Source organism: Helobdella robusta (genome assembly GCF_000326865.2).
Source record: "Helobdella robusta unplaced genomic scaffold HELROscaffold_19, whole genome shotgun sequence".
In the NCBI taxonomy this organism is placed as follows: Eukaryota; Metazoa; Annelida; class Clitellata; order Rhynchobdellida; family Glossiphoniidae; genus Helobdella; species Helobdella robusta.
Window position 1 is genome coordinate 2,779,913 of NW_008704034.1, and position 15,000 is coordinate 2,794,912.

A 15,000-nucleotide genomic window follows, 5' to 3' on the forward strand; every position below is an offset into this window, starting at 1 on the left:
ATTTTAACTATATGCTTCTACTTAATCCGTTATAATACAATCAATAATTATTCATTCTCTTTTAGGATCTTAATCTTATTCAAATATGATAAACCTTGTTTACTTATTTACTAATTAGCTACTAATTAGCTACTAATTACTTACTAATTACTATTAACTTTATAGTTTGTCTAATTCTGGTCATAATTTTTTGAATAGTTTAACAATCAGTGGCTAATTAAGTGATGTAATGTAATGGTAGCCCGTAGCTTGTAATGTAATCTTAATGTGAGGTCAATTTAGTTTGTTTAAATTAATTTTCAAATTCAACTAAAATAAATAATCATTTAAATTTTGAATATTTGATTTAAATTAAAATTAATCAAATCATGCTTTGATTTTCTTTTGAAATTATCAAATCATTAATTCTTCTATTTATGTTTTATTTAATCTTAATTAATTAATTTCATTTTTTAGATAACTTTTTAAAGCCAAAAGGAGTTCTACAAGACATTATTTATTTGAAATAAAATAAATTATCTATAAAATATGTAATAAATAAACAAATAAACAAGTAAATAAACTAATAAGTAAGACTTCAAAAATCATTTAAAATAGTATGGGAGAAAGCAAGAAGGATGTCATTGGAAGTGCTTCTGAATTTGTTAAAGGTAAAATTTGGCATTCTAAATTGTGTTTTGAAATTTTTGTATTTGTGTATTTTGTTGTATTCATGTAATTTGTTGTATTTTTGTGTACTTTGTTGTATTTTCATTGTATGTTTTCAATTTTTGAAAAAAAAACAAACATTTTTTCCTTCATGTTTCGCAGTCACATTTGTGCATTGTTCAGCTAGTACTAATCATTATTAATATTACATTACATAACTATATCTACAATCACCCAACAATGTAATATGAGACTTTTTATCTCTTTCTCTCTCTTTCTCTCTCTCTCTCTCTTTCTATCTCTTCTTTTTCATACATAACCCATATGATTTTTAGCATGCAATTGAAAGTTGAGGTTTACAGCTAACAAACATTGAGAGGCAAGACAAGACATGCAGCTAACCAATTACTTCATTTCTAGATGCCCTAGTCTTTTACTAACTAACTATGTGTCATTGTGTCATAAATGGAGGAAACAACTTTCTCCTGTGGAAACTGTTTTTGGGATGTTAGAATTCTCACAAAGTTTACTAGCTTATCCACTTACTGCTAATTATCTTACTTAATTTATTAAACTAGATAGATCAAGGTTTCTAAGAGTTTTGGACTATTTTTATAGTTGAAGAAGTAAAAATTTTTCAATTTTCACTAGCCCAATGAGGGATTTTTATTTTGGCAAAAGTTTTTCCATATAGAAACCAAAACCTATATACTTGATAGCTAGGTGTTGTTGTATGTTATACATATACACAAAGTCATTTTGATTAGTTCTTTAATTTTTACGTAGTAATTAATTTCCAGATGTTTCAAATTTTTATTTCATTGTTTTTATTTTACACTCTTTGCTATTTTATCTATCCCCCACCCGACCAGATGTCTTATACTTTGCGACGTTGAGGATCAAGCCTAAATCGACAGAGAACACTCATTACTTCTGCACTGACGACGAACTGACCTACGAAGGATTCTTTCAAGATTTCGGACCCCTAAACATTGCAAAACTCTACAAGTACTGCCTCAAGCTAAACAAAAAGTTGAAGGTGGGGTGGTATTCTCAAAATTATGTATCAAAATAGATGAATGAATTAATGAATATATATATAAATGAATGAATAAATGATGGAATGAATAAATAAATAATGATATTTATAGTAGATATGTTTAATTTGATTTTATATAATTTTGAAAAAAGGTATGTGCAATTTCAAAGAAAAAAGTTGTCCACTACACGAGTTTCAATCCGCAGAGAAGAGTGAACGCTGCCTTCCTCATTGGATCATATGCCGTTGGTTTATCTTTAATTAATTAATTTATTAATTTATTCATTAAATATTTGAATAAATTAATACATAACTTACTATTTCATTAATTAATTATCCTATTTGGATAATTATTTAAACAGTAAAAATTGTTATTTGAAAAGTTTATAATGTTTATAAAAAGTTTATAATGTGTCCTTCTAAATCATATCCATGTAAATTTTCACATGTGCAAGCGCACACGCACACACACACACATTATAAAATGATAATGGTGATGATGATGATGATAAAATACTCAACGATGGATGTATTTTTTGAAGGTGTTGTATTGTTTTTGTTGTGGTATGCTAATCAGTTGAGCGTTCGCAGTTGCCTAATTTAAACTCATTTTCACACCGTTTTCGATACTCTAATTAGGGAAAGAAATAAAAACAAAGAACAAATAGTACTAAATGATGGGCGATAATAATGATACGGAGAAATAACATTTAGGAGAACAGTTCATTTTAAATTCAGTTCATGTTATTGCATAAACATAACATAAATAATGCTGGTAAATCATTTCATAATAATAATAGCAATAACAATAAATTATAACAATAAATAATAATAATAATAAATATTAAAAAATAACATTTATTCGATTTCTCAATTCAATAATACACAATGGCATAAACATAACACGACACAGCATGCTTGTGAAATATCATTTAATTGCATTCTTATGTATATTGACGTTGAACATCTTTAAAAAATTTAATCACACGCACACATACGTACACACACACACACACACGCATGGATACATACATGGTATATTTTTACCATGGGCTCGTACATACATACACACGTACATACATACACTCATACATACATACATATATACACACATACATACGTACATACACACACACACACATACATACATACACACACAGATTATTCATTTGAAAATGTCACCTATTGAAGTTTACAAAGTACTTGTGTCTGGCAGTAACCCACCTTTTACTAATTTCAGGTCGGTCATCATCATCATCATTACTAACATCATCATCATTGCTAACATCATTATCATCATCATCTTCTTTATCATCATCATCATAATTTTTGCTAAAATTTTCTATACTAATAATAGCATCATCGTCTTTCTCTTCTTTTTTATTATTATCATTTTTACTAACATCATCATCGTCGTCGTCGTCGCTATCACGTTAGGGATGCCTCACAGGGCCCTGCCATATACACCGTCAGTCTCATGGATTGCTTCAATGGCATAAATAAGGTTTAGGAGGATGACGATGATGATGACGATGACGTTGTAGTTGCTGCTGCTGTTGATGATGATGACGATGATGATGTTGTAGTTTTTGATGATGATGACGATGATGATGTTGTAGTTGTTGATGGTGATGACGATGATGATGTTGTAGTTGTTGATGATGATGACGATGATGATGTTGTAGTTGTTGATGGTGATGACGATGATGATGTTGTAGTTGTTGATGATGATGACGATGATGATGTTGTAGTTGTTGATGATGATGACGATGATGATGTTGTAGTTGTTGATGATGATGACAATGATGATGTTGTAGTTGTTGATGATGATGATGACGGTGATGTTATAATACGGTGATAGTAAAATAAAGATTGATAGCGGTAATGATGATGTTGAGATTGTTGACGAGGAAGCTAATGATGATACAGATATCATATGATATAGATATGATACAGAAACGATGATGATGATGGTATAGGTGAGAACGATGAAGAGGATGATGATAACAGCTACTAAATAAATCAACAATCATTATAATAATGATGACTACAAATTTTTATGATACTTTTTAATGAATTTGTAAAATGATCGTATCAATTACTTACAATGATGCAACGATAGAATCACACTGTTAACATGATAGTATCATATTTTTTAATCTTCAAGGCTATGATATCTGGGATATTAAATTTTGAGTCTTTCAATGTTGAGGAATATGAACACTATGAGGTGTGTTGGTTGTTGTTGTTGATGATGTTGTTTTTGATGTTGTTGTTGTTGTTGTTGATGTTTTTGATGTTGTTGTTGATGTTGTTATTCTGTTGTTGTTTTTTAGTTGTTTTCTTTTTGCAATTTTTTGTTATGGTCGGTTTTGTTTCTTTTTTAATATTTTGTTTTCTCTTCTACTTTTTACTCAGCTCACTGCATACTAACTATGCAGTATTGCTACTCCCAAATAGGTATTAATGTATTTATGAATAAATGAACAAACCACACCTACTCGTTATTGATTGACAGAAAGTTGAGTATGGAGACCTGTGCATCGTCGTTCCCAACAAGTTCATCGCATTCTGCGGGCCACATTCGAGAAATAAGATTGAACACGGTTTGACCGTGACGTAGTTTTCATTTTAAATTTTAAGATGAATTATTTGGATAGTTGATTGTTTTGTTTCGCTTCTATGGTAATGCAATTAGACGGAAATGAACATCCCATTCCTATATTCGAAAAATTCAGGATACCCTCAACATTCTCCGGACTTTTACTTTTCCTATTTTCGCAAGCAGCGCGTGTCGACTGTGATTCGACTGAACAAGAAAATGTACGACGCGCGCAGGTTCACAGAGGCTGGCTTCAGACATTACGAACTCTTCTTTATAGATGGCAGCTGTCCTAACGATAATATCTTGCATCGGTCGGTTGGTTGGATGGTTGGCTGCCTAGTTGGTTGGCTGGCTGGCTGGCTGGTCGTTTGAATGACATATTGATTGGTTGATTGGTTGGTTTGCTGGCTGACTCTGATAAATAATAATAATAATAATAATAGCAATAATAATAAAGATATTAATATGAAAAATTGTTATTTCTTTTTCAGATTTTTAAACATTTGCGACGAGTCTACTGGTGTCATAGCTGTTCACTGCAAAGGTTCGCGTTCAATAACGATAATAAAAATAATACAAACACACACATACACACACACGCACACACACAAACAAACACACACGCACACTCAACAGCTGGTTTAGGACGCACCGGCACCTTGATAGCGTGCTACTTGATGAAGAACTATAGGTTCACTGCCCTGGAAGCCATAGCATGGCTCAGGATTTGCAGGCCCGGCTCTGTCATTGGTCCTCAACAAGCCTACCTTATTCAGTCCGTTGCTATTATTATTATTATTATTGTTGTTGTTGTTCTTCTTTTTTTTCTTCTTATTATTGTTGTCGTCTTCATTGTTTAATTGTTTATTTGTTTGTAACGAATAATTTTTCCTAAAATTCTAACCAGAAAGCAAAGTTATTTATGGAAACTCGGGAAATACCCACTATCTAGTCCTCTATCGGACGTCGATTCTAACAACAACAACATAGACTACTGCAACAACAACAACAACAACAATAATAATAATAATAATAATAATAATAAGTTATATGATAATAAATTAACTAAACTGTCATCATTAACTCTCCTTGCTAGCATGAGCAGTGATGACGTCATTAATAATAATTTCAACAATAATAGTAATAATAAAAATAAATGTTTTCTAAACAATGAAGGTGCGATAAGTAATGATGATGATGACGACGATGACGATGATGATGATGACGGAGTTGCTGGGGAGAATGACGTCAGAGGAGGTGTTGATAATAATATCTCGAAGAGACTGAAGCAGCTATCAATTGTTAGTTGTTGTTGTTGTGATGTGATGGAATGAGAGAGAAGACCATCATCATTCGTCATCATCATCATCATCGTTATTATTATTATTATTGTAATTATTATTATTATTAATATTAATGAACGAACGGATGAACGAACGAACGAATGAATGAACGAATGAATGAATGAACGAACGAATGAACGAACGAACGAAAGAATGAATGAATGGATATTATTCTTCCTCAAAACAGAAGAACAACGAGTTGCAAGGTGAAATATTGAATAGAAGGAAAATGTTTAGGAGACCGCTTAGGTTACATTCGTTAATATTATTTATTTATTATTATTATTATTCTTATTATTATTTATTTATTATTATTATTATTATTATTGTTTGTTAATAGACACAGTGATTTCCTACCGACTTCTTTCTCGTCATTAACATTGCAACAATCCACCAACAACAGCAACAACAACAACAATACTTCCAACAACAACAACAACAGTGATGGCAAAACTTCGAGTAGGCACGCTTTTACCAACCACAGCACCACTAACAACAACCACAGTAGCAGCAGTAGTAGTAGCAATCGCAACGACAACAGCTTCAACGTGTTTACTAGGAGTAAAACATTCAATTCTAACATCTTCAAAAGCTGCAACAACAACAACGCAACTTTGTCTAAATTAAACAACAACTACAGCAGCAACAACAACAACAACACTAAACCCACCCTATCTTCTGCTGCTACCCACAACAAAAACCACCACCACTACAATTACATCAACTACATGCCAACATGCTACACCTCAAGGGCAGTCAGCAACAACAACATTTACAACAACAACAACAGCAACAGAACTCTCTTTTCAACAGCTGCAAAATCCAACATCAACAACAACATCAGCAACAGAGCTCTATTCAATAGTACTAGCTCTTTAAATAAGTCTATTCAGCTAATTAACAACAACACCAACAACAATAACAACAACAATTATTACATTACTCCATTACCGGTGACATTAAGTAGGCGTGTCAATTCATCTCATAACATCAACCTCAATAACAGCAATAATGTCAAAAGGCAGCAACAGCAGATTAAGCTAGATAGCAGCACCAACAGTAAAACTGCTTTCAGTTCATCGAGGGGGTGTGTTGATTAATCTATTTCATTCGTTCGTTCGTTCGTTCATTCATTCATTCCTTCATTCATTCATTCATTCATTCATTTGTCAATCAATCATTCATTCATTTTGTCAATCAATCAATCAATCAGTCATCTATTCACTCAATCAATCGATCATTTAGTTATTTTGCCAGCCAGCAGCAGATGTTTTTAAATGCGCTTTATTTAATTTGTTAACATTATTTTTCGCTGGTCCAATAAATTTCTTCCCCCTCCTACTCAACAGAGTGCCAGGTTCAGTTCGATCCTCAATAATCCGATGATTACAAACGACAACATCATCTTCATCCTCATCGTCATCATCGTCGTCATCATTACATCATCATCATCGTCACCATCATCATTACGTCATTGTAACTATTACTACCATCGTGTCAGCACCACCATCATCGTCATCTTCTTCCGTAAAATTCATCATCATTTTTGTGTAGTCTCAATCCCGATTATTAAATGCAATAATCATCAACCTTTCATCATCATCGTCGTCGTCATCGTCTTATAGATAGATCAGTTTCATGTCATTGTCATCATAATACGTCATCATAATACGTCATCATCGTCATCAAATATGGATCATCACTGTCATTATCAAATACACCATCATCACCACCATCATCACCATCATCATCATCATCATGATAAAAGACATCATCTTTACAGCCATCAAATTCATCATCATCACCACCATACCATATATGTCATCATCACCATCATACCATATATGTCATCATCACCACCATACCATATATGTCATCATCACCACCATACCATATATGTCATCATCATGATGTGGAATCGAAATGAGTCTATCAAATTATGATTAGCTTATATCTCTATTTCATTCTCGTCTATATTGTTATAATCCTTATCATCGTCATCATTGCCAACGTCATTTTATCATCATTATCATCATTATTAAAATGGTTGTTGTTGTTGTTGTTATTTGTGTCGTCGTTGTTGTTGTTGTTTGTTTTTGTTGTTGTTTGTTTGTATTAGTACCAACTCGGTGTCTTTGTTTTAATTTTACGTTTTCGTTTTGTTTACTTGATTTTGTATGATATTATTAATTGAAAATCATTCATTGATTTTATTCTATTTTAATGTATTTCGTTCATCCATTCATTCATTAATTCATTTTTTTGTCCACTCATTCATTTATTCATCCATCCATCCATTAATTCATCTATCCATTAATTCATCCATCCATTCATTCATTCATTCATTCATTTCATTCATTCATTTCATTCATTCACCGATTCATGAAATGAAATGAAAGACTTAAATGTGATTTCGAACGAATGACAACAGTAGCAGAAGAAAGAACCAAGTGCCTTGTAATTAATCATTTAAAAGTGGAATCGATGAATTGAATTTATCAACTAATTAATTGATTAATTTATTCTTTGCTTAATTAATTAATTAATTAATTAATTAATTAATTAATTAATTAACCTTTTTTCTTTCGTATTATCTCATTGATGTTGTAAACAATATGATACGGTCACCTAGAAATTGATAATTTATCATGATTAAAATGACCATTGTATAGTTACGTGTAAATACATATATACACACATGTGTGTGCGTGAGTGTGTGTGAGTGTGTGAGTGTGTGTGTGTGTGGCATTAGTCACCTCTGCTAATAACATTTTCTATTGATCTCTCTGTGTTACCCTTTGTTTTCTTGATTCACTGATTATATTAATTTCATTTTAATTAAATTAATTTATTTATTCATTTATTAATAATTTCTTCTGTACCAAGAACTTTTTACGATGCAATTTTGTTTGGTTTCTATTTCGTTATCATCATTATTATTATCATTTTTATTATTACTTATTATTATTATTGTTATTATACAGAAAAATCGCGAATCGTTCCAAATCCTTAATCTGCTTTGAAGTTATATATGTGTATGTATGTACGTATATAATACAAATATGTGTTGTATAAATTTTGCCACAGTTTAACCGCTGAAAACTGATGTTAATATTAGAAATACTTTCATTCATTCATCCATTAATCCATTCTTTCATTCATTCATTCTTTTATTCATTCATTCGTTCGTTCATTTTATTTTTATCGTGCAATGTTTTTGTAGTAAATTAATTTTTGCAGATAAAAATAAGCGAAGCAACGTCGTTTTGTTTGTATTTTTCGTTTTTCAGTTGTCTGAAATTCTTTTGGTTTGTTACCATAATAACGTTATATCGAACCTGCAAAACAAAATTTCAAACATGTTATTTCATTTCATATTCCATATTTTTCACACTAGCAAATATTTTTATCTTATTATCAATCTTCATTTAATTTATTTGTTAAAATTCGTTCGAATAATCATGATGAAATTTATTCTATCTGTCTGTCAGACACACACAGACACCCACGTTTATATACGCCAATGCTTTATGTAATACTAAATAATATAATATATTTAATTATATATATAATTGTTCACACACACAGGCAAATACATGCACACATATGTACACACACACACACACACTAATCTGACAACCGAGCGAGCAACGATTGTTTTATCTTTCCCGGGAGTTAGAGGCAAAACAGAATAAAGTTCAGCATATATTAGATACGCTGAATAACCTATTGGATGAATGAAACAGATGCGAAATGTTGTTACCATCAAAGATGAGCTCAACATAGCCCAAGACAAAAGACTCAATACTTATAAATGCACCTCAAGGCTTGAATTTCCTAAAAAGGTGACAAATCTGATAAAAAAATAGTAATGGATTAACATTAACGGATTTGTTTATTAATCTCGGTAAATATCCCCTCACTGATTAAACAAAGAGAGTTTTTAAATTTAGGGTTGAACTGTCATATCTTAAAGAAAGCGAGCGATATTGATAAAACGATTAAAATTGAAAACCTGACAACTAAGCAAGTACGCGCACACTAACACATACACACACGTACATAAAGACACCTTATAAAAAAGTTGTATATAATAATTTTATTAATTATGATGATGAAGATGATGAATGACGATGTCCATTTCACTGCTTTCAACCAGTTACGTCATCATATCATTTTATTTTTGTTTCGATTTACCTGCATACAAATGTATAATCAATTTTATTTTTTTTAATAACTTATTTATTGATGCAAATTAATTTCTGTTGATTTTATTTTAATAAATGATTTCTTCGATGATAAATATTTTCATTTTTATCTCAATTTTTATCTTTAAACAAAATTTAACAAGTTAGAAATATATTCTACAAGACAAACTGATCCTTTTACTACAAATTATATCCACTCAAATAAACTCTGGTTTCTTCTTCCTTCTCATGCCTTATCCTTTCAGGACATTGGCGACCATCGACCTCCACAAGACCCGATCATTGATTTGGTTTTTGTTTATCGATGGTTTTCTTGACAAAAGTTGTGCAAAGTAGGTTGCCATTGCTTGCTGTCAACTTTTCTACTTACTAACTGAATATACATGGTACGTATATTATTAGTTACATCTGTATATATATATAATATAACATATTCTCTATTATATTTATATATATTTATTATATATACGTCCTACCTTGAGGAACTGGGTCTCTAGACGCTAAACAAAGATTGATTGATTGATTTATATATATATTATATGGCTATATTTAATGAAAATTTTTGTCGACATGTAAATTTAATAATGTTTTTGGCGTTTCATATTTTTTCGTCATTGTCCTAAAGTTTCATATCCGACGTTTCCGACAACGTTGCGACTGAAACTGCTTTTTTGATTAAATTGGATAAATTTTTATTTAATTTGTATTTTATCAAATAATTAAAGGGAATTATTTTTAAATTGTTCTACTAAGGCGTTGTTTTTTTTATACGAATATCAACTTTGTTATCTAAGATTTTTCGCTCAATCAATCAAATCAAATGGTTTTTTTGTAATTTAATTTTAAATTTACAGTAAATGGTATTGTAAAAAAGTGTAATTCTGAATAAAATTCACTAATTTTAGAGACGCAATTTCGCAAAATAAACAAGCACTAAATAGTTAAAAAATGTCTTCTTCAGTTGTTTACATATTGGATCTTAAAGGCAAAGTAAGTTTCATAAACTTCACACATCATGATTGATAATGATAAGTTAACTTTTAAAACATTAACATCCTTAATAACCTACCTATTTTATTTCTTAATTATTTATTTATTTAATTAAATTTTGATATACATTAAAATGTAAAATTAATGTAAAATGTAAATAAAAATTAGGTACTGATCTCTCGAAACTACCGTGGGGACATAGACTCTAATGTGATTGACAAGTTCATGCCACTTGTGATGGAGAAGGAGGAGGAAGGCAATGTGACACCCATCATTCAGCATGGAAATGTTTCCTTTGCCTACATCAAATACAACAATTTGTATTGTAAGGATTGTTTGGAAATAATATTTTGAATAAATTTCAATTTTAGAAAGGTAAATTATTAAGTCCTAATTTATAATTATTACTGCTTATCAAGTAAGTAGAACTATTTCATTTTCAGTGGTATCTTTGACAAAGAAGAATGCCAACATTGTCATGGTGTTCCAGTTCCTTCACAAGATGGTTCAAGTAATAATAATAATAATAACAGTATTTATAATGAAAATAATAAAAATACTGGCAATGTTTTTGTGTGTGTAAACCTACTGCTTCTTTGATTGAAGACAGACCATTATTTATTGACCAATAAGACATCGATTGACTAATATTTTAATTTTTCAAATAAATGTTGTGTCTCTGTCAAATTTGATTGCTTGAACTAAAAAACCATCACACATTTCGCATAAATCATTTAAATATTTAAAAAAAATATACATCTCATGACTTCTCCGAGATGTGATTAATCAAATTCAAAAAACAATGTACATCTGACATGGGATTGGTTAACTTTAAACATCAATGTATACACCTCACAACAAATCTGTGTACCTGTATATATATATATATATATATATATATATATATATATATACACTACACATACAAAATTGTATACAGGTATATGTATATACATACACTATACATACAAAATTGTATACAGCTATATGTACACTACACATACAAAATTATATACAGGTATATGTATAATATACATCTGCTACACATACAAAATTGTATACAGGTATATGTATATACATCCACTACACATACAAAATTGTATACAGGTATATGTACACTACACATACAAAATTGTATACAGGTATATGTATATGCATACGTTACGCATACAAAATTGTATAAAGGTATTTCTGGAATACTTCAAAGAGTTAGAGGAAGAGAGCATCAGGGACAATTTTGTCATCATTTACGAACTCCTCGATGAGTTAATGGATTTTGGCTACCCGCAGACAACTGATAGTAAAATTCTGCAAGAGTTAGTGGTGGTTGTTATTACGCTAGAAAAATATACAAATTAATTAATTATTGTAGTTTCATTAAGAGAAATAAATTGCTATAATGAATCAGGGTAGTAAAGGGTTGCTAAAGAGATACATGTATAGCTTGGGTTTTTGAAACAAGATTACAATGAACTAGTAAATGTAGATTGCATTTTTACATAGGGTTATTAAGCTTGTGGGTAGAATTTGAAAAAAATTATCTGGTGAAACTCTGCGACAGGTACATAACCCAGGAAGGTCACAAGTTGGAGATAGCTCCTAAGCCCCCGATGGCAGTGACCAATGCAGTCTCCTGGAGGTCAGAGGGCATCAAATATCGCAAGAATGAAGTCTTCCTCGATGTTGTCGAGTCCGTTAACTTATTGGTCAGTTTGTTCTTCTGTCCTGTTGCCAATAGTTGTTATTATGATTATTTTGATTGTCGTTTTGTTTTTGAATGCATCCAAAGTTTTAGATATCAAGTAGCTTTCATTCTCGTTTATATAATGAATGTGTCTTGAATTTAATAGCGAACAACTGAAAAACAAATAAAGGTAAGTGCCAATGGTAACGTGCTGAGAAGTGAGATAGTGGGGGCCATCAAGATGAGAGTCTACCTCTCCGGCATGCCCGAACTCAGACTGGGCCTCAATGATAAAGTCCTTTTTGAGAGTACCGGCAGTTAGTGATTAGTAGTCATTTATGATTTGTGTATGGCAGGGAAGGCATGGTGGCCCTGGTGTTATTAATGGTGGAATTATTTACGACCTAGTGCAATAAATTCATTAACTCCTGCTTGACAAATATGTTTAATTAGTTTGTTTATTCTTGCATTTATTCATTCATTCACGCATTTATTCATTCGTTCGTTCAATTTCTCCATTGAAAGGAGGCAAAAGCAAATCAGTGGAGTTGGAAGACGTGAAGTTTCATCAGTGCGTGCGGCTGTCGAGGTTCGATAACGATCGAACCATCTCATTCATTCCTCCTGATGGCGAGTTCGAACTCATGTCCTACCGACTCAATACTCATGTTAGTTCACGTCATTAGTGGATGGATTGATGGATTACAAAATAATTGGATGAATGAATAAATGAATGAGTGAGTGAGTGAGTGAATGAGTAATTTCAGAACAAGCCGGCAGCACTACTTACTACCTACTTACCCTCATTATTGACAGGTGAAGCCGTTGATATGGGTGGAGTCAGTGATTGAGAGGCACGCTCATAGCAGGGTTGAGTATATGATTAAGGTAAGTCCACTTGGGAGAAAGCATCATTTTCATTATTTTTAATCAACCAGTTGACATTTTATTCAATTAACAAATAAGTCAATCATTTAGAAAACTAACAACTCAATCAATACGAATAGCAACTGACCAATTAAAACACATCAACCAATCGACCTACCACTGCCAACGAACCAACGAACCAACTAACTAACCAACCAATCACGTCAGGCAAAAAGTCAATTCAAGCGTCGATCGACCGCAAACAACGTAGAGATCATAGTACCTGTGCCAGTAGATGCCGACTCTCCGAAATTCAAGACCACCTGTGGCAGTTGCAAATATTCCCCCGAGCAGAGTGCCGTCATTTGGACTATCAAGTCTTTTCCTGTTAGTTGGTGTCTCTCTCTCTCTCTCTGTGTTTTGATTGATTGGGTTGATTTGATTTGTTGGATGTTTGATTGACTCAACGATTGATTGGATGTAAAGTGAGTTTTAGTTTGGTGAACGATTTTGAGAGAGAGAGAGGGAGGGAGAGAGAGAGAGACTAATTTTTTAATGCTTGAATAAGATGTATGGTATGGACGAATATGTTATGTTATAGATGGAAAGTCACCGCTGAATGATTCATTTAAAAAAAAACCAACGAACGAATGAATGAATAAATCCTTATAAATTATAAATGATTTTTTTTCAAGGGAGGTAAAGATTACCTGATGAGAGCCCACTTCGGACTGCCCAGTGTGACGGCCGAGGATTCGGAGGGCAAGCCACCGATCCACGTTCACTTTGAGATACCCTATTTTACAGTTTCTGGTGTCCAAGTAAGTGTCTACCATTAATTTGTTGTCCAAGATAAATTTTTGTAAATGTGTTTGTGTGTCTGCTTCCGTCTGTCTGTGTATATCATTGTGTGCGTGTGTACGTGCGTTTCATCTCATTCGTTCATTCATTTACACACATTCAATCATTCATTTATTCGTTCATTTACCCAAAACTATTATATAGGTACGTTACCTGAAGATCATAGAGAAGAGTGGGTACCAGGCTCTGCCCTGGGTCAGGTACATCACCCAGAATGGGGACTACCAACTCAGGACCCAGTAACTAGTGTGATTAGGGATTAAAAATATATTATTAGTGATTGAGGACGATTTAAAGTGGATCTTTGATAATAATGAAAAGATTATAAATGTATATTGTTCGCGAGCGTTGTCAATGTTTACTTAACTAATTAATATTTATCATTAGTATATTGTGATATTGATTAACTTTTCACCTACCAGTTATATTTATGATAAACATACACGTGTATGTGTACGTGTATGTGTACATGTTAAACGCACACATGTGTTTACTGCTAGCATGTATGTATTGTGTATTATTATTGTATCATTCCAAATGTTAATGATGATTAGATTTATTGTACATTTATACGTGCCCTGCACATATGTTTATGTATGTTTAGTGTATACATATACATGTGCGTGTGTGTGTGAGATTGTGTATGTGTGTAAGAAACACAAACTTGAAAGGATTAAATCATGCACAACTTGTGTGGATAGAAAAATAATTAAATTGATTTTTTTCATCACAATTGTTATTATTGTTGCTGTTAT

General features: G+C 31.7%; 2 protein-coding genes across 2 annotated transcripts in view; both read left to right on the forward strand.

Moving 5' to 3' along the window:
- Positions 1–1,519: 1,519 nt before the first annotated feature.
- HELRODRAFT_77242 (hypothetical protein) lies at positions 1,520–5,152 on the forward strand (the record flags this gene model as incomplete). The annotated part of the gene is made up of 9 exons (XM_009016854.1): positions 1,520–1,687; positions 1,840–1,932; positions 2,848–2,927; positions 3,125–3,191; positions 3,855–3,917; positions 4,206–4,293; positions 4,426–4,603; positions 4,784–4,836; positions 4,929–5,152. Coding segments are annotated over 9 exons (1,014 nt in total), but the record flags the coding sequence as incomplete, so codon positions are not given.
- A 5,330-nt stretch (positions 5,153–10,482) lies between these two features.
- Positions 10,483–15,000, forward strand: part of HELRODRAFT_98900 (hypothetical protein) — a 4,611-nt gene continuing 93 nt past the window's right edge. Inside the window, exons 1-11 of the mRNA XM_009016855.1 lie at positions 10,483–10,833; positions 11,002–11,158; positions 11,277–11,344; positions 12,019–12,149; positions 12,395–12,539; positions 12,708–12,834; positions 13,043–13,185; positions 13,334–13,405; positions 13,613–13,771; positions 14,080–14,205; positions 14,390–15,000. The exon at positions 14,390–15,000 is cut by the window's right edge and continues 93 nt beyond it. Of these exons, the coding sequence (XP_009015103.1) occupies positions 10,792–10,833; positions 11,002–11,158; positions 11,277–11,344; positions 12,019–12,149; positions 12,395–12,539; positions 12,708–12,834; positions 13,043–13,185; positions 13,334–13,405; positions 13,613–13,771; positions 14,080–14,205; positions 14,390–14,488 (1,269 nt within the window). The 5' untranslated portion in view covers positions 10,483–10,791 and the 3' untranslated portion in view covers positions 14,489–15,000. The remainder of the gene's footprint in view (positions 10,834–11,001; positions 11,159–11,276; positions 11,345–12,018; positions 12,150–12,394; positions 12,540–12,707; positions 12,835–13,042; positions 13,186–13,333; positions 13,406–13,612; positions 13,772–14,079; positions 14,206–14,389) is intronic.